The following is an 18127-nucleotide window of genomic DNA, read 5'->3' as shown; positions in this document are numbered from 1 at the left end:
TGTTTTGCACTAAGATGTTTGTTACACAATTTAAAAAAAAAAAAGGCCAATCGCACAGAGTTGTTTTGTTACATGAATCAACAACCTGCTTAAACTAATTGGGATGAACAGCAAGGAGCATCCAGAATTAGTATACTCCTTCATTTGTTTTAAATGCAAGTTTTATGGCAAAACATAAACATTCTTGCCTTACAAGTAAAGAAATGGGGGAGGAAACATCCTGTCCCAAACATGAAGGGGTGCTGTACATTCCACCCACGCTGAGGCTGATGGGCACATTGTGGTTCTGTTGGTTACTGACCTTAGTAACAACATCGCTTTGTTTTGGCCTCTGTAATATTTCTGCTTGGGATCTTGTGACAGTGCAAGTTTGTAGTGACAAACTTTAACTATCAGTCACTAATTCCAGAAAGATACCTATCATAATTACAGAGCAAAGGATGTGAACAGTATGTGAGCTTTATTTGCCTCTTAATTTCCTCCATAGCTTTGTGAGCCTGTCAACACCCAGAAATCTTAACCTGTAGCTGGAGAAAGCAGCCCATCCCACTGCAAAAATTCAGTGTGAGTCTAGTGCAGTCTTGTGCAAGTTGCATGTGGCTAGATATAGGCATGAAAGAAAATGACCATATGTCGTGGTTTAACCCCAGCCAGCAACTAAACACCACGCAGCCGCTCACTCACTCCCCCCCACCCAGTGGGATGGGGGAGAAAATCGGGAAAAGAAGCAAAACCCGTGGGTTGAGATAAGAACGGTTTAATAGAACAGAAAAGAAGAAACTAATAATGATAATGATAACACTAATAAAATGACAACAGCAATAATGAAAGGATTGGAATGTACAAATGATGCGCAGTGCAATTGCTCACCACCCGCCGACCGACACCCAGCCAGTCCCCGAGCGGCGAATCCCTGCCCCCCCACTTCCCCATTCCTATACTGGATGGGACATCACATGGTATGGAATACCCCGTTGGCCAGTTTGGGTCAGGTGCCCTGGCTGTGTCCTGTGCCAACTTCTTGTGCCCCTCCAGCTTTCTCACTGGCTGGGCATGAGAAGCTGAAAAATCCTTGACATTAGTCTAAACACTACTGAGCAACAACTGAAGACATCAGTGTTATCAACATTCTTCGCTCTGAACTCAAAACATAGCACTGTACCAGCTACTAGGAAGACAGTTAACTCTATCCCAGCTGAAACCAGGACACCATAGCACCACGTAAACTGCAGCATGTAGAAATCATTTAAAGGTAAAGATCATTCCTTACTCAACTCTATGTACATTGCTAGCCCTATTTGTTAGGATTTATTACTTGAAACTACAAAGGCAGATGCTGCATAGAACTATTTCTTACAGCATGATGTTCATAAACCTATTGTTAAAATGACAGGACTGTTTGTAGCTGACAATTGCAGGAAACCTACAATTTATCCGTCATGAGCTTTCTGTTACAGTCAAACAGTCCAAAAGCAACTCTTCTCCACCAGTCCCCCCGATAAATTGTCCTTTTGTTACCGGGGAGTGATTTAGCATCAGAGAATCCTTGATTGTGTCAAAATAATTTTCTAACCATCAGTTAGTTTAAGGAAGATTATATGAAAAACAGAACAAAAAAATCCTTTCTAAACACAGTATGTATAGAAGAGATGTATATTTGAGGTTTTCTGTTTATTTGCTGAAAGTACAAGTTTTAGAGAATTAACAGCCATTTTCCTTTCATGAGACCAGTCTGTTACCTAGCCACTCAACCCAAGATGCTATCCAAGCAAGGTAATTAGTGGTTGTCTAATTGAATTTCTGCATATAACATAGCATGTAAAACGTTTTAGATGACCAGAAGAAGAAGAAAAGAATGAGATTTCTTGCAACAGAGTTTAATCCTTTTTTCTTTATGGTATTTCTGGAAAGCTAGTTGCAAGCCCGTGGAAGATACCTAGTGGCTTTCTGCAAGGAATCATCAGAACAAAGTGGGACTTTGGAGAGTTACCCTAAAATGAAGGAACTAAATCAATCCTGACAAAAAATGAATTTTCGCTGTGTAAGATGACACATTTTTACCATCGAAATATCCCCTGTTCTGTGTTCAGTTATTTTCAAAGCAAGTTTCTGGTGTGAGAATAGACCCCTTAGAATCCCAATGCAAAGTTTTCTTTCTTTTCCTTTCATTTCAAATTGCATTATCTACAATTAGGTATTTGGATGTGGTGCAAGATACTCTGGAATAAAAGTCATATCTTTCTGTAAAGTTAGATGTTTACTAGTCTTATGTTTTCCTAATCACTATGGCTTTGTACCACTAAATAAAACATTCTAGATCATGTTCTCTGGCTCTGAAGGCAAATGGCCTGGCACAGCTTCTCTTCCTCCTCCAGACAGGGTAGTCATTAACTTCATCTCGCAATAACAGCCCCTGCCCTGGGTTATCCCCTGGGTTAGGGAAATGCCAGTTTGTGCAGACCAAAACCATCCCATGGAAGGTGCTCGCAGTGGGTGGCTTGAGCCATTCTCTGGATCTTTTTTTGTTTACTAGTATAGAAGTAACCTAAGTAGCTGAATGAGACTTTCTTACATCCTGGGAAGTAATTTGTTTAGTCATGTATAGAAACTTCTACAGTATATGGTAGGCCTAGTTTGGTGAAGCTGATGAAGTGCTGGTGTAGTTGTGATGCTGGAGGAGGTGCTTGGCTGTTGAAGTACTGGGTTTTATAGGTATAATTGACTTGAAGGCATTTCCTAATGTAATTAATCTGCATTTCCTTTAAGAAAATAACTTCACTGAATGTTCCTTTTTGAAACTAGAGTTAATAAAATTAGAATTGCTTCAACTTCTATGAATGAATTCATTGGAAAAGAAAAGATTTGCATCTTAAAGCATTGTAGACTCATTAAAATTCTTCTCATGGATAATTAAAGAAAACTGAATTAAAAGGAAAGTTTAACAGTAAGCAGCTCACAGGCAGTGCGACATTTCAAGCATGTTAAAATCGGAAAGAAGTAGCTTTTGTAGCTGTAGTCTCCTCCTCTTGTATTACGTGTTGTTTTTTTTTTAACAAATAACCAGTTACTGTTGGTTTCTTCAGTTGTCCAAGTAGCTTATTTATCCCTGACCCGCACAGTTCTTTAGCATATTTGTGACCAGCTTTAGAGGGTTTGTCAGCATGCCTAACAGTGGAGAGACTCTTACGAAAAAATTACAAGATGAAAATGCAATGAATATTTCAGAAAGCTATGAAAATGGGTAAAGTAGCTTGAGCATTTATTTTAACAAACTGATTTATCAATTTTTCCAAACTTAAGTGTGTCTTCTACTACCACGCAGATCCACAAGAACCTTGTCTGCCTAATGGTGTCTCTGCTATCAAATGCAGAATAAGGTGTATCTTTTGAGGCTAGAATGAGAGAAAATTGTAATGAAGATTCTAAATGGATTTATTCTTCTATGCTAACTTCTAGTTTGGCATTAAACCTAATAGCATCATTCAGTATGGAATATGTTGCTTTTATCCTATTTGCATGTATCTAGTTGTATAGCGTTCATTTTTGTAGCACAGAGTCTCTTAGCCCCAGAAGTGGGTTCAGCAGAAGTTCATGTATAGCAGTTACAAGACTGCATGTTTAGCTCCTGTGGCTCAGCTGCTCATGGCTTAGCAAAAATATGGAAGGCTAGCTGAAAATAATGGTAAACTACTAGACTCTTATGCTTCAGTATATTAAATGATTAATGGCTTTTCAACCATGTGGTGAAATTACAGGCATTCTCAAATACCAGAATATAGCGAAGTTCAGATAGTCAAGAAAAAAAATTTGGTGCTCCTATGCCACCCTTTCAGGTGTCTCTGATGGTAGGAGTGGCACTAAATACTCTAGAAGTTCAGTAGCAGTTGTTCTGTGCATATTACAATGCATATAATCTACTTTAAATGGACTTCCAAAAATACCCCAGCTGCAGCTATGGAAGTAGGTCTCTCTGCCCTTCTGAATGTGGGGGAATAATCCTTAGATGATAATTGGCCTTTGTGGTTGACCATCTTCTTCCCATCAAAGGCAGCAGAACTTAACGAGGTAACCCACGTCTTAGAGATGGGAGCGGGGAACTGAATTTTAGAAGAGTTTGTTTTAGGGTTTGTATTACCTTTTTACATGTAAGATAACCCTACTAGCTGCTATCTTCTGTCCTAGGCAGCACAAAAGGGAAAAATACTTTCTTTTTTCCTGTTGCTCCATCACTGAAATGGTATCTTCTGTTAGAGAAAGCTCCCCATCTCTAGAGTTTTTTGGAAATACCTATTTTAAGAATAGAACACATCTCACAGGAAATATTTTAACTTCCGGTTATTACAAGTTTGTCAATATTGCTGAGTACTAATTATCCATTCCCAGAGTCTGAACTATTGTATCAGGTAGAGACGTACTTTTCTGTTAAGTTAAATCTAACTTCACATCTGTTTAGGTAACAACTTGGATGTTATGTCACTTGGAAGATTTGCTTGACCCTTTCAGGTAAACAGTTGGTTGGGATCATTTTTATTACAATGGTTTCTTCTGTCCCAGGCTTTGTAATCCTGGGTAAACATAATTAGGAGCAGACTGTAGAGTTAACATTTTTGGAAAAGAAAAAAGTTTAAGAAACCTTTGAAAGCTTTTGACTGTTTTGTTGTTGTTGCTGCTGGAGTCCTAAAGCAGTTAACACTAGAATTGTAATTTTTTTGTTTAATCTGTCCAAAGATCATAAAACAGTATTTGACTTGTGATCAGCATAGGTATACGTACACAGACTCATGAAAATTAGGATTTTGCTAAATTAATAATAATGCCTCTATTGTAGTCCATACATGCTTCTATTTGTGATATGCTTAAGCAAAAAAAAGTTTCCATGTTTTCTTTATTTAAAAAAAAAGCTAAAAGAGAATTTAAAAATACATAGTGGTCTGCATCTACTGCAAACAGGAAATTTAAGCTTCCTGTATTAGAAAGATGTTTAGCATTTAGTTTGTTTTTGAATTTCTAGTGAAAGAATATCACAGAGACTAGAACTCAAAATGCTTTTAATGCATTCAAGGTCCTTGGCATAAATACTTCTTTGTTAGTTTTTTGAAGAAGTCAGTGCATGTTATCCTATTAGTGTTATTTACCTCGTGTGGTTTGAAGTTAGGTAGCAAACTTATATACCTTTTTTGTATGCTGGAAGTAGGATTCCAGGTAGAAAGGACTACACAAAGAAAATGAAATTCTAGCAACATGGAAGGAGGAAAACAAGACTTCTTATAAGGCTGAAATTGAAATCAGTGTGACCTAAAAAATGAGGAAGAGCTGAAATAATGAGTTCTGTGTGACCTAAGTTTGCTGCGCTCCCTGCAAATAGCCATACAGAGGCAGGTACTGGAAGATTTCAGCTTCAGGTCTGGGTTTTTGCTGTGCAGGGGAGAACACAGCCAGAAAAACTGTACCAAGGTCAGTGAAGGGTTGTAGTGCACTCCCAACTGCTGAATAGAGCGGGGGGGGGGGGGTCTGGGGGCAGGGATAAAAAAAGGCTGGATAGTTACATTGTTCATTCTCTCCCATTTGCTGGCATAGTTCTCAGCTATCTGTAAAACTGGTCTGCTCACCAAAATAAATGGCCTGATTTTTGAGGATATGTAGTCCTAACAAAAGAAAAAAAAACTTTAATTTTTTGCAAGTAGAGAGATAGGTTTTACTAGAAGGTATGTGCCAACTGTGTTATATGGCAAAATAGGTCTCAGCTGTTAACTTTATTACTTTGTTCTTTATTAAGCGTTTGTGTTGCTTTTAAATATACCTTTGTGTGGGAAGAAGTTGTATGAGTAATTTGAGAAGGCACACAAGAAACTGTGGCGCATTAAGAGGCATGGACTCCGACTGTGGTGAATCGAAGACAACTTTATTAAAAGCTAAGCAAGCTTTTATACCCTCTAGGTGGCTGACACAGCAGCCTATAGTTAAGCTTCAGTACTTTTCTGTTGTTACACAAAAATAGCTTACACATGATTAGCAACTTATCTAAAAGGTCAGGGGTTAACTGCTAACAGACATCTGGGTACACAAAACTACAACGTTGCGGCATCTTATCCTGTCTTCTACTGTTTTGCTCCCATGGTTTCCTTCCAACAAGCATAACTGTGTCTCTTTCCCGGGGTCGTTCCTCGCTTGCTGAGGTAGCTAAACTCGTTTCAGAGATATCCACATCTCCCCCTCCTGTATTTATAAAAAAAGCTTGTTTCAAAGCTCGATCTATCAAACTTTGTACACATCTTAACAAACACGGTACACAAATCAAAATGCAAACAAAAATAATTAAACATCCTAATGCCACTTGTAACAGTCCACATAGTCATGCTGACATTCCTGTAAAAAGACTTTCAAAGATATTAAATCCATCACTTTGTCATAGTTTCTGTACTTGACCACATAAAACATCAGTACTCTTGTGAATAGATTCTGAATGGTCAGACAAGTTCATGCAACAGAGTCCGTCAAAATCTTGACAACCATGACCTTGTGCTAGCAGTAAAAAATCTATGGTTGCTCTATTTTGAAGCATCGCATGTCTAATTGAATCAACATCTAACGATAGTCCACTCAAAGCCAGGGAGGTTGCATTAGTTTGTTTTGCTAACCAACAGCCAAGTTAATTTAAAGTAGACAGTGCCTGAGCTGTAGGAACTCCAGGTGTTAACACAGATGCTGCTGTAATTTCACTAGGACTCCAAAATTCCGTATCATCCTTACAATCAGAAGTAAAGGCATGTGTGGCTCTTTTTTGGTGTTTTACGTTCCTCAATTTGTGAGTAATGATCATGGATGTATTAGGCGTTAATAGGCTTAATCCATCTATGTTACAGGGCCCTCCTTTTGCATATGACGGAATTCCAGGCCATGCACGGTCCCCACAAATTAAAAACAATCCTGGAGGTAATTTGAGTGGGTGATTGTTAGATCTTGATACATTTCTACTAGTATAATTACACCATAAGCTAGCATTTCTAAAAGCTCCTATTGTTGCATTTAGTCATTGACTCATTGATTGATTTTTTCCTGTATAATTAAAATATAAACAATAATCCATTTTTACAGCACCTAACAAATCTAATTCTTGTGCTTCTTGTTCGCTAGCTGGCAGGTATGAGGCCTAACCATCCCAGTTATCAACCACAGTCTGATCAAAAGGTATCGCACTTTGTTGAGCTTGTGGGATGGGTCACTGATTCGCTTCTATGGGTTGACCCACCAAACAGGTTGTAAAAGGATTCTCTGGAGAAGCAGTCGACAAACACAGCGTATCTTGTCCTGTTTTTTTTGCCAAGGTCACCCAAATGTTTGTCTTGGGTTGACGCGGTATCCATACTGCTGATGCAGTTATCATCAGGTGGGGATAATGCTGGTTGTGACACAGATGGCTTGATCACCGTGCAGGCACCCATCTTGGGCTGGAACCTGTGGAGACACAAGCATATCCTCTACCCCATGTTATTAGAGGGAAAGGTCCTTCCCATTGATTTGTTTGTAAATTTTTTACCATCACTAAAGCTTTATTATTGATTTCAGGATGGGTTTGTGAGTTAAAATGTCGTTGTATAGGAGGCCCATCCTCTGTCCATCGATTTAAAAGATTCAACACATAACGGGCTTTTGCTACTCGTTCTTGTGGGGATAACTCTTGGCTCCCCCTTTTTTGTTTTTGTAGCTTTGTTTTAAGAGTACTATGTGTTCGTTCAATAATTGCCTGTCCTGTGTGCAATTCCTGAGTGAGGAATGCCCGTAACATGTTTTATTCCCCATTGCTGGAAAAACATCTCTGTTTTGTGTGCTATATAGCCTGGGCCATTATCTGTTTTTATGGTTTTTGGAACTCCCAAGGTTGCAAAGTGTCGACACATATCTTTAGATTTTTCGCCTGTGTGTACTGAGGCATAAAGGCAGGAAGAAAAGCTATCAATTGACACATGGACGTGTTTAAATCTACCAAATTCTGGTATTTGAGTAATGTCTGTCTGCCAAATTTCAAGTGAGGACAATCCTTGTGAATTAATTCCAACTGAGGGTGTAGGTAAAACATGCTGACAATCAGGGCATGATTGCACAATTTGTCTAGCTTGGTCTTGTGTTAATTGAAATGACCTTTGCAAGGCTTTTGCATTTTGATAATAAAAGTCATGAGACAGACGGGTTTGCACAAAATGATCTGGTAATACTGCAGCGCCTGTAAGACGGTCTGCTTCATTATTTCCCTCACTGATAGGTCTTGGCAGAGAGGTATGTGAACAAACATGTTGGATAAAGTATGGCTGTGTTCTTCTATCAAGAAGCCATTTAAGTTCCCAGAGAAGTGCAAATAGCCTTTCATTTGATATTTCTTTTAAAAATGAGTATTCAAGTCTGGAAACAAGACCTGCAACATAAGCAGAGTCTGTTATTATGTTAATTGGAATAGGCCATTTTTTGAAGACACGGCCTACCGCAAACAGTTCAACGATTTGTGGTGAACCCGTGACCACATGTATGTCACTATCCCATTGACCTGTTTCATTTCGCCAGACAATCACAGCTTGTCCCGTTTTTCCAGACCCATCAGTGAATACAGTAAGGGCATTAGTTATGGGCATAATAGCCAGTTGTGAGGTAGGCAATAGTGAAAGTGAGTTTCAAGATTGTATTGTTTTGTGTCCTGGAAAGCGAATACTTATCTGTCCTGTATAATCCGCCAAAGCACACTGAAAAGCAAAGGATTGGTGAGTTAAAAAGGTCAATTGTTTTGTATCAAGGGGTAAATAGATCTTGTCCGGTTCTGTACCGTCCAAAGTCATTAAACGCTCCCTCCCCTTTTAAATGACCAGGGCTATCATCTCAATAGCCGTGGTAACTGTCTTTCCAAAGTTAGGGGGTAGATAAATCCATTCTATAACAATCAATGGATTTATATCCTGTGGAATCCATTGTGTTAATAAGCCATAAGGTTGAAAAGTAGAGTAAAAAACAAAAAGACTAATTGGATAATTTAGTTTTCGCCTATTGGCGGCCTGATTGGTCAATTTTTCTACTGCTTTCTTAAGAGCAGCTTCTGCTGGGGGAGTGAGTTTCCTGGGAGATGTTAAATCCGTATCTCCTTCTAAAAGTTTGAAAAGGGGGTGTAGTTCTTCCGTAGAAATTCCTGGAAGAGGAAGGACCCAATTTATGGTCCCCAACAATTTCTGGAGATCATTCAAAGTTTTAATGTCTGTTTGTAAGGTTATTCGTTGTGGTTGAACAAGTTGATCTGAACTTTTCCAGCCTAAATACTGCCAAGGTGGTGTTTCCTGTATTTTGTCTTTTGCAATTTTGAGTCCTGCATTTAGGGCTGCTTGCATAATTCGTTGCTGAACTTCTTGTGCCTGCTCTTTTGTTTGTGCCGCTATTAAAATATCATCCATGTAGTGATATATAAAAACACCCTCAAAATTCTTTCTTATTGGACTTAAAATGGCCGCAACAAATTGCTGACATAGTGTGGGACTATTTTTCATGCCTTGGGGTAACACTGTCCAGTGGTATCTTTTATGCGGTTCTGCGGCGTTGACAGACGGGACTGAGAATGCAAATCGTGGTGCATCCTGAGATGCAAGTGGTATAGTGAAAAAACAGTCCTTTAAGTCAATCACTATAAGAAACCATGTTTGTGGTATCATTGTTGGGGAGGGGAGTCCAGGCTGCAAGCCTCCCATGTCTTCGATGACTTCATTTACTTTTCTCAGGTCATGTAATAACCTCCAAGAATTTTTCTTCTTTCGGATCACAAAAACTGGTGTGTTCCACAGACTTGTGGTAGGGGTGATATGGCCAGCTTCCAGCTGTTCATTTACTAGTTTGTGCAGTTGCAGCAGCTTTTCTTTCGGGAGGGGCCACTGATCTACCCACACTGGTGTATCAGTTTTCCAAATCATTGGTGGGACCTGCTGCTGCTGAACAGTGGCCCCTAAGAAGAATCCATGCTTAGCTGCATGCCCCATTGGCTTAGACAGTCCCTTCCCCAAAGGGTAACAGATCCAGGCAACACAAAAGGTCTTATCGTGGCTGTTCTGCCTTCTGGCCCAATGATATTAATGAGTAGTTGGCTTTGTTTGGGTGATGTCTGCCCACCGATTCCCGATGGGGAGGCGTGAGTGTCCATTAGAGGCCAAATATCAGGCCACAGAGATGCAGGGATGACTGTAACATCTGCACCACTGTCTATAATTCCTTGTATGGCGAGTCTCGTTCCTCCTGCTTGTAGAGTACATGATAACTGCGGTCGACTCATTGTCAATTGTTGAGTCCAATAAATTTCAGGCATCCCTGTAGATCCAAAACAGCCTGTGCCTCGCACAACTTGGCTTGCATTTGGTGTCTGGGGCGAAAAATAAACTAATTGCGCGATTTTACTTCCCGCAGGTATGGTACACGGTGGCACCAGAGTCCATGCCATTATTTTAATTTCGCCTTCGTAATCGGCATCAATAATTCCGGGTAATACGAAAAGCCCTCTTAATGTTGTGGAAGATCGCCTGATTAATAATGTCGCCATTCCGTGACCTAAAGGTCCATAGGTGCCAGTGGGAATTAGCACAACTGAGGTGTCACTAATTATTGTTTCTGCTGAGGTGGCCAAGTCCACTCCGGCGCTGGTGCATAAGCGGTGGCAGCTCCTTGAGGGGGACACTCCGAGGGGTGACTTGTCATCGTGCGACCCTTCCTCGTGCTCCGCCTGGGCTTTCCCGGCAAAGTCAGCGGCTGACCGTTTTTGTCAAACTTGGATCGACATTGATTGGCGTAATGTCGTCCTTTATGACAGCGTGGACAAATACCCAGCGCTCCACCCTTATTTGTATTTGCTTTGGGGCAATTTTTTCGAAAATGCCCATATTGACCACAGGAATAGCATTGTTGCGACTTTACTGTCATTGCCGCAAATGCTTCAGCAAGTAAAGACAATTCATGCTGTCTGGAGCTTATATTCATACATGCAGAAATCATATCATCAATGCTAGGGTTTTTCAAAGGTCGTAAAACCTTTTGACAGTCTGGGTTAGCATTTTCAATTGTAAATTGCTTTAAAATATAGTCCCGAGCAGCTTCATTCTCGACTTGTTTCTGTAATGCATCATTAAGTCTATAAAAAAATTTCATAAATGTCTTCCCTGGTTCTTGCTTTATACAAACAAAAGGTTGTCTTTGCTTTCCAGCTTCTGCAACACTTTTAAGAGCGCGGAGCGCAAGTTGTTTGACCTGCTGTAAACCTTCGGGAGGAATTCTAGCTTGAGCTGCAGTTGTGCTTTGATCACCCTCCCCCATTAACATATTCACATCAACGCCTCGCAAAGGGTTTTGCTGACCCAGCGCCAGATTTTCTGCAGCTTGAGTTCTAGCAAGCTGTCTCATTTTTGATTCCCACATAGTGTATTGCATGTCAGTCGTAATAAGCCGAAACATAGTTTTGAAATCATGTGGGGTAAAAACAGAAGTATCACAAAGACTGTATCAGATGGGTGGTATACGGAGCGCCAAGTCCATGATCAGTTACTGTACGCCTGAGGTCTTTTATGAGGTTATAAGAAAGACCCTCCCAACGTGGTTCTTGTTCAGGAGCATATATTACCGGGAAGGCTCTCAAGATATCCACATCCCCCGCCTGCTTTGCCTGCTTTCTTACTGCTGCCCATTTATCATGAGGGTCTGGGGGATACGAGTCAGGCTCCTTTTCAGGGTCAGTTTGCCCCAGGTCAAATGGATCATCCGGATCATCATCAGGATTATTAGGAGATAAAATCGCAGAAACACCCTTGTGCGAATTTACTCGCGGTCTCACAACACAGTCTGTAGGAGGGAGCGTCAGCGGTGGGGGCGCTGACGGTGGTGTGGGCTTTTCTTCTCCCTCTTCTGCCCGAGAACCAACATGCGCCTTTAAGGTCTCGAAAATGATCCGCCACGAGGGTAACAAACCGGCCGTGATTTTATCATTTCTAGTGGCACAGTCCCAGAGTCTGACCCCAACTTTGTCCCAGATTTCAGGATCATAAATATTATGGCTGTTTATAGAGGAATCATTTTTAGAAGCCCAAATAAGGATTCGTTGTAACTTCTCATTATCCAACTTCTTTCCATGTTCCTTCAAAATCTTACAAAAAACTTCTAAAACATTCTTTTGTTAAGTTAGTCCCCATAGTTCTCAGCCACTTACCTTCATCCTGCGAGAGGTAATTGAGCGCGCTGGTAACGCTTCGTTGCAGCGTCCGTCTCAAAGTTCAGCTGAGCTACGCCACTGGATCGACAGCTAGTCGTTTCATTGCCCCATGTTGGGTGCCATTTGTGGTGTATTAAGAGGCATGGACTCCGACTGTGGTGAATCGAAGACAACTTTATTAAAAGCTAAGCAAGCTTTTATACCCTCTAGGTGGCTGACACAGCAGCCTATAGTTAAGCTTCAGTACTTTTCTGTTGTTACACAAAAATAGCTTACACATGATTAGCAACTTATCTAAAAAGTCAGGGGTTAACTGCTAACAGACATCTGGGTACACAAAACTACAACGTTGCGGCATCTTATTCTGTCTTCTACTGTTTTATCTCTTGCTCCCATGGTTTCCTTCCAACAAGCATAATTGTGTCTCTTTCCGGGGGTTGTTCTTCACTTGCTGAGGCAGCTAAACTCGTTTCAGAGATACCCACGAGAAACAAGTCTATGAAAAGCAAATCGATTGTTGAATCAGCCGACCCTTCTTTAAGAGTAGGAACATATCTGGGCTGATTTGTGGCCCCCTTTTTAAGTCTCATGAGGGCATGAAAACCAATTAAAACCTAAATCTAACCTGTTCTTTGAGAACAAAGGGAAATTTTAAATAGAACGAACAAGGCATGTATTATAATACTGCCCTAATTTGAATAGTGGAGTAATTAGTAAATAAGATGACCAGTCATAATAGACAGCAATGTCCCTGTTAAAGGACCATGAGGACCTCTTCTGACTCATTATTTCCTCTTCAATATAGGAAGAATTTTACGTGTAATAGAAAATTAAAGTTTAAAGAACTAATGTTGTGTGTCATTATTCTGGGTGATTTTCCTTATGCCCAAGAAAACATCTTCAGAATGTCTTGGGTAACAATTCACAGCTCCTCAGAGTCTGGAGATAACAGTATTTGCTACTGGGCTATTTATGTGCTGGTCACAGATTTCTATTTAGCTGCTGAACTATCAAAGCTTTGGTACTATGTTGCTATGTTGATTTAAGTCACAGTGACTTTATTGTCTTTGTCTAGAACTCTAGGACAGATATGCAATTCTAAATTTATTGCCTTGCGCTCCCTTCTACAACCTCTCCCCAGAGCTCTGCATTAAAATATTCAATTCAGCACTTGCAGGATGCATGGTGAATCAGGAAAGGATTACTCATGAATGGAATCCAGATGAAGATATTTAGTTTCTGAAGTTTCTAGGCGAAGTGCCAGAATCATGAAAGTTTTCAAAGGTACCCATAGGTAGTTTAAGCCATTGCTTTTTGCTGCCAGAAGAATTGTCAGATGATTACTTAATGATTCAATCTTGAATTCAAATGCCCCAGTGAGCTGTTGAAAATGCCTAACACCCAATTAAAGTACTTTGGAATGTGCAGATGTAGACACAAAACGTACTACCAAAAGCATCTCTAATGTAGATTAAGGCTGGTGGACTATATATAGCTGGGTTGTCCTGGAGAATGTGTAACAAAAACTTAGGAAGAAAAAATAATTTCCCATTGTTAGAACAGAGATAAATACTCTAGGGCACTTGTCACAAAGAATGAAGCAGCAAAAGATGCACACTGATGGGAAGAAGGATTTTTTCATCTACTTTATTATGGATTACTTAAATAATCAAACAACCAAGCTGTAGGAGTTTAGAGATGAAATTCACCAAGTCATCCTCAGGAGAAGCAAGCAGTGAAAGATTAAAACAAAATTTATGAAGAAGTTCTGCCTTGGAAAAAATGCATATTTTCCAGTTCTGCCTATTTTTTGTGTATTAAATAAGATTCATATTTAATAGTTAGGAAAGCCAATTCAACAAAAGTATTTGACAAAAAAGTACTTGTGCAAATGGGGATTTGCACACCTTGCTCACCTTGCTCCCCAAGATAAATACCTACATATTACAAAATATTTCTTTGGGAAAGGCAAGCAGAAAAAGGAGTTTAATTATAAGGTAGAGACTGTGTTATAAGAACTACGTAGTAACATGCTTACTGCCACTTGAAAGTAGCCTGGTGGGTGAGCTTGTAAATGATACTCTCAGAGGAACAGCGAAGCAGATGAAGGAGCTGCACTGTTTTGGATGATCACGGTGTGGGCAAAACACAAGTGAGCCTTCCTGAGAGCCACTGAGTCTGGAAGCAGTGCTATGAGAGCATTCCCAGGAGAAGCTAAATGGATTGCTTTTTGGAAAAAGCATGTAGGTGACAGAGAAATTGTATGCACTCAGCAGACACTGTAACTGAGCATTTCCTCATTATTGGCTGTGTTCTTTGTTATAGGCAATCTGCAGGATAATTTATTTTGAATGAACAAAAGAACAAAAATCATGCAATAGTTTATAATAAAGCTTTGGAAGTTAAGCAGACAGGAACTGCAGTAATGTGGTTGACCATAGCCATAGCTTTGCACCTTGAACATACTGTTCCTCTAAAATTAGGCAACACATTAATCTCAACTTATCTGATAATATATATTATGAATGCAGTATCTTCAACAGTGAACGTTTCTCATACATTAAACCAGAAAAAAATTAATTAATAAAAATATTTTCACTATATGGTGAGCTCACACATATGGTACAACATTATCCAGGAACAAGGTGAGAGTGGAGAAGCTGTGTAATGGGAAAAGCCTCTGCATTAGAAATATGATGAAAGGGAGGAGGAGATGGTAGCTTCATCATGAATCCAGACAGCATAGGTCTGGAAGATAAGATAATGGACTCTGGATGAATGCATAGTCTGAACTACTCACTGTTTTAATTGCAAGAAAATGTTTTAAATCTTTTTCATGAGCAGTTGTGAATGTGATTTCCAGGCTTCAAGTACTTTGACTTTCTATATATATATATAAAGGGTTATGAGTAAATATCCCGAAGTATAAAGGAATACCTTGTACTGAATAACGTATTAACAATATACATATGTAGTTATTTGATAAACTGTTTATTTTTGCAAGTTTACAGAAAGCTGATGTATTTTTTTAAAATTCTGATAACCCCTGTAGAGAGCCAACTGGTAAAAATTTAACAGTGACAAAGCTACAGGAGTTGAACAATAATGATAAGGAATAGGAATACAGAAAGAATATGAAATGTCTTTTTATTTGTCACTATATGTAATCTGTTTAACAAATAGCTTCCCCTTAAATCTCATGATAATATGATTGCTGCATAACAGTGTTCATACTCTGTTGGTGCAGTTTGCGATCTTAGAAATTACTCTGCAGAATTAAGGCCAAAATATATTGAACCCTACAACATAAAGTTCATAGTTTTTAAATTTGAGAGGAAAAGATTCTAATATAATTATACAGGACAATCAGTGTATTCTGTGAGGCTTACTAAAGTGAGAATTTCTGTAAAACATTTTCTCCATAGAAATCATGGGTTCATTATCATATTAAAGACTGACTTTATAGATTCTTTTCAGTTTTATTCTTAGTATTTTCACAAGATTTTACTGTGAGGAGAGAATTTAGAGCACAGCAAATATCTGACTGTATTTGACCTAGAATATGAGATGTAAGCAGAAATTCTGGTTACCAGAGAAGGAAACATAGAGCCTGTGGAAGGAAAAGGCCAATTCCAAAGTCCCCTGAAACTAAAAAATTATGGAAATTAGTATCACAGTGATACCGTTAATCAGGTACTTGGTGTCATTATGGCAACAGAAAAAATGGTTTTTCTAATGTGTAACTTCAGCAAAAGAACACTGCCATTTCATAATGATAAAAGTGGAGAGATCTAGCTGTTCATTTAGTTTCTGTAGTTAAATAAGAAATGGTACTGTATTCATTGGTTTCCATCAAATACACTTAGTTAAAAAGAAGTAATTGCTATGCCAGCAAATTCAGATTACATGCTTTGCTTCTGGTGAATCACCACCAGCAGTAAGGACTGTCAGTTAATGTGAGTCATTATTTTACCACTATAATATCAGTCGCTCATGCATTACTTCCACTGGCTTGCAAAGATAAATCTCACTAAAGCTGTTACAATCTTGGAAACAAAAAGGGAAGGAAACTTTCCCTTTGTTAATCCAATATAGAGAATGTTCAAATTCTTGCTTTTTAGGTTGGCCTGATGTGTGAGAACAGCTTCAGTATGATATAACATCTAAGTGGCACAGAGTAGCGGTAGTAGCTGCAAGCAAGTCATGCTATGTTAGGATTTGACCCAAACCTCTGGATAAGCCAGTCAGCCTGAGCCTCTGTCATGGGTGAAGGGCTTGCCTGTGTGCATTGAATTCAGGCAGCAGATGAGGTCACGTTAGATAGAATGGTACCTTGAAATTAAATCCCAAATTACATCAGGAAATATTGTCATTCAAAACCTACTCCTGCTAATGGAGTTATACAGAAGTATGCTTTGTTTAGTTCTAGGTGCTCAGTGTTGTGTAACATGAACTCAGTTTGTTCTAATTGGCTTGCTGAAGTGACCTCTACTGTTAAATCCTGTGTGTGTGCTTTGCAGAGGTTTTTGCATATTACGTTTGGAATCATAAACTTTTTTTTTAATGCAAAAATAGGATGTAGAAAATCCACTTTTAAACTGGTAGTTGAATTTTGGAACATGCTGTCCTTGCACTAATAACATTAAATAATTTATGCAGAACCTCAGCCTTAATAACAAATTTAGCAGCCAAAGTCCAGATTTCCAAAGCATTTTGGTTTTGCTGGGGCTTCTCGCCATGAAACTGTAATTCCACAGTGTGTTTTCTCCTTGCAGCAGTATGCTGAGTAAGCCCTTGATCAAGCAATCCAACTGAATTCTGCTTGATTGAGTCTTACTTGAACAATTCCAGATTACATAACCATCCTTGGATCTTTACTTAATTTTTAAAGGAGTAACTCCTAACAAAAGCTAAAACTAACAACATTAAAAACATATTCTTTCACTCAGAAGGGATAGTTCTGAATATACACATGAATTGTTGATGGGAGAGAAAATTTCTCAATTGTACTTTCAGGGCAAAAAAACCCCAACTCTCAAATTGACTGCTTAGTCCGTAGAGGCAGGTAACAACTACTTTGCACACAGCGTTGCTAACTTTAACACTCCTGAAGGTATTAGATGCATAGAGCTCCTCATGTGACATTTGCATGTTGAAGCATTACCAGAGCAAGTCCAGAAGTTCAGACTTGTGGGTTGATTATTTTTCTATTAAGGGAACATAATATAAACTGAACCAGTATCCTGTAACAGTCAGATCAGAATAAAGCAAACTAAAAAGATTTTCATCTGGGAGAAGTCATTAATGATGAGTATTAAAAGTTCTGAGTAGCCTCAGAGGAGGCTCTTCTGTTATATTACTAATCAGATCTGTTTTCTTCTGAGATCTTTTTTGCTATTCGTTTTTGGCAAGAGTAACATTCAGTTATCTTTTGCCTAAGGCTTTGTTTTATTTGTTCTGTAAAATAATAAAAATTTAAAAAGCTTTAGTACTCAAAAGATATTTAAAGGAAAAGATTGCACTAGATTTCTAAACAACAAGTGTAGTTTTTCTTTAAAATATGAAAAATTTCAATAACTATTAAGTGTTTTGAGATGGCAGACAAACACATGTTTTTAAATTATTTCAGATGTTATGTTTTGTTTTGCTTTGCTTTTATTCCCAAATATGTCTTACTGGTCCATCATTCTGTCCTTGCAATCCCACTTCGTTGTCACCATTTTCCCATATATCGAACACAGGCTTACCTTTCAAAATGCTGTATAATCCCATGCTATATTTAAATTACTCAGTTTCTCATCAACATCTGCCTTCATCAAGCCAGTGACTATTTTCAGAGTCTAACTCTCTGCTTATCAGACAAACCCTTTCATGTTTTGTCCCATTATGCCATTAACAAGAGAGGAAATACTC

At 39.0% G+C, this 18127-nt stretch overlaps 1 protein-coding gene and 1 long non-coding RNA gene across 4 annotated transcripts in view; one reads left to right on the top strand and one right to left on the bottom strand.

Moving 5' to 3' along the window:
* Positions 1-18127, top strand: part of ACSBG1 (acyl-CoA synthetase bubblegum family member 1) — a 51858-nt gene that overhangs the window by 4156 nt on the left and 29575 nt on the right. For 2 of the 3 annotated variants that reach the window (XM_052807526.1, XM_052807525.1), the window contains exon 1: positions 2799-3241. The exons of the other annotated variant lie outside the window; for it this stretch is intronic. In XM_052807526.1, the coding sequence (XP_052663486.1) occupies positions 3162-3241 (80 nt within the window). In that variant the 5' untranslated portion in view covers positions 2799-3161. Of the gene's footprint in view, positions 1-2798; positions 3242-18127 lie in introns of those variants that run through there. 3 annotated transcript variants of the gene reach the window in all.
* Positions 6390-12997, bottom strand: LOC128150859 (uncharacterized). Its single transcript, XR_008238210.1, has 2 exons — positions 12212-12997; positions 6390-8410 (listed from the first exon to the last, which is right to left on the bottom strand). It is a non-coding gene; the product is annotated as an uncharacterized LOC128150859 (long non-coding RNA).

This window comes from Harpia harpyja, chromosome 14 (genome assembly GCF_026419915.1).
Source record: "Harpia harpyja isolate bHarHar1 chromosome 14, bHarHar1 primary haplotype, whole genome shotgun sequence".
Taxonomy (NCBI): Eukaryota; Metazoa; Chordata; class Aves; order Accipitriformes; family Accipitridae; genus Harpia; species Harpia harpyja.
Note: the sequence above shows the minus strand (reverse complement) of the source record. Positions and strands in the feature narration are given on the sequence as shown.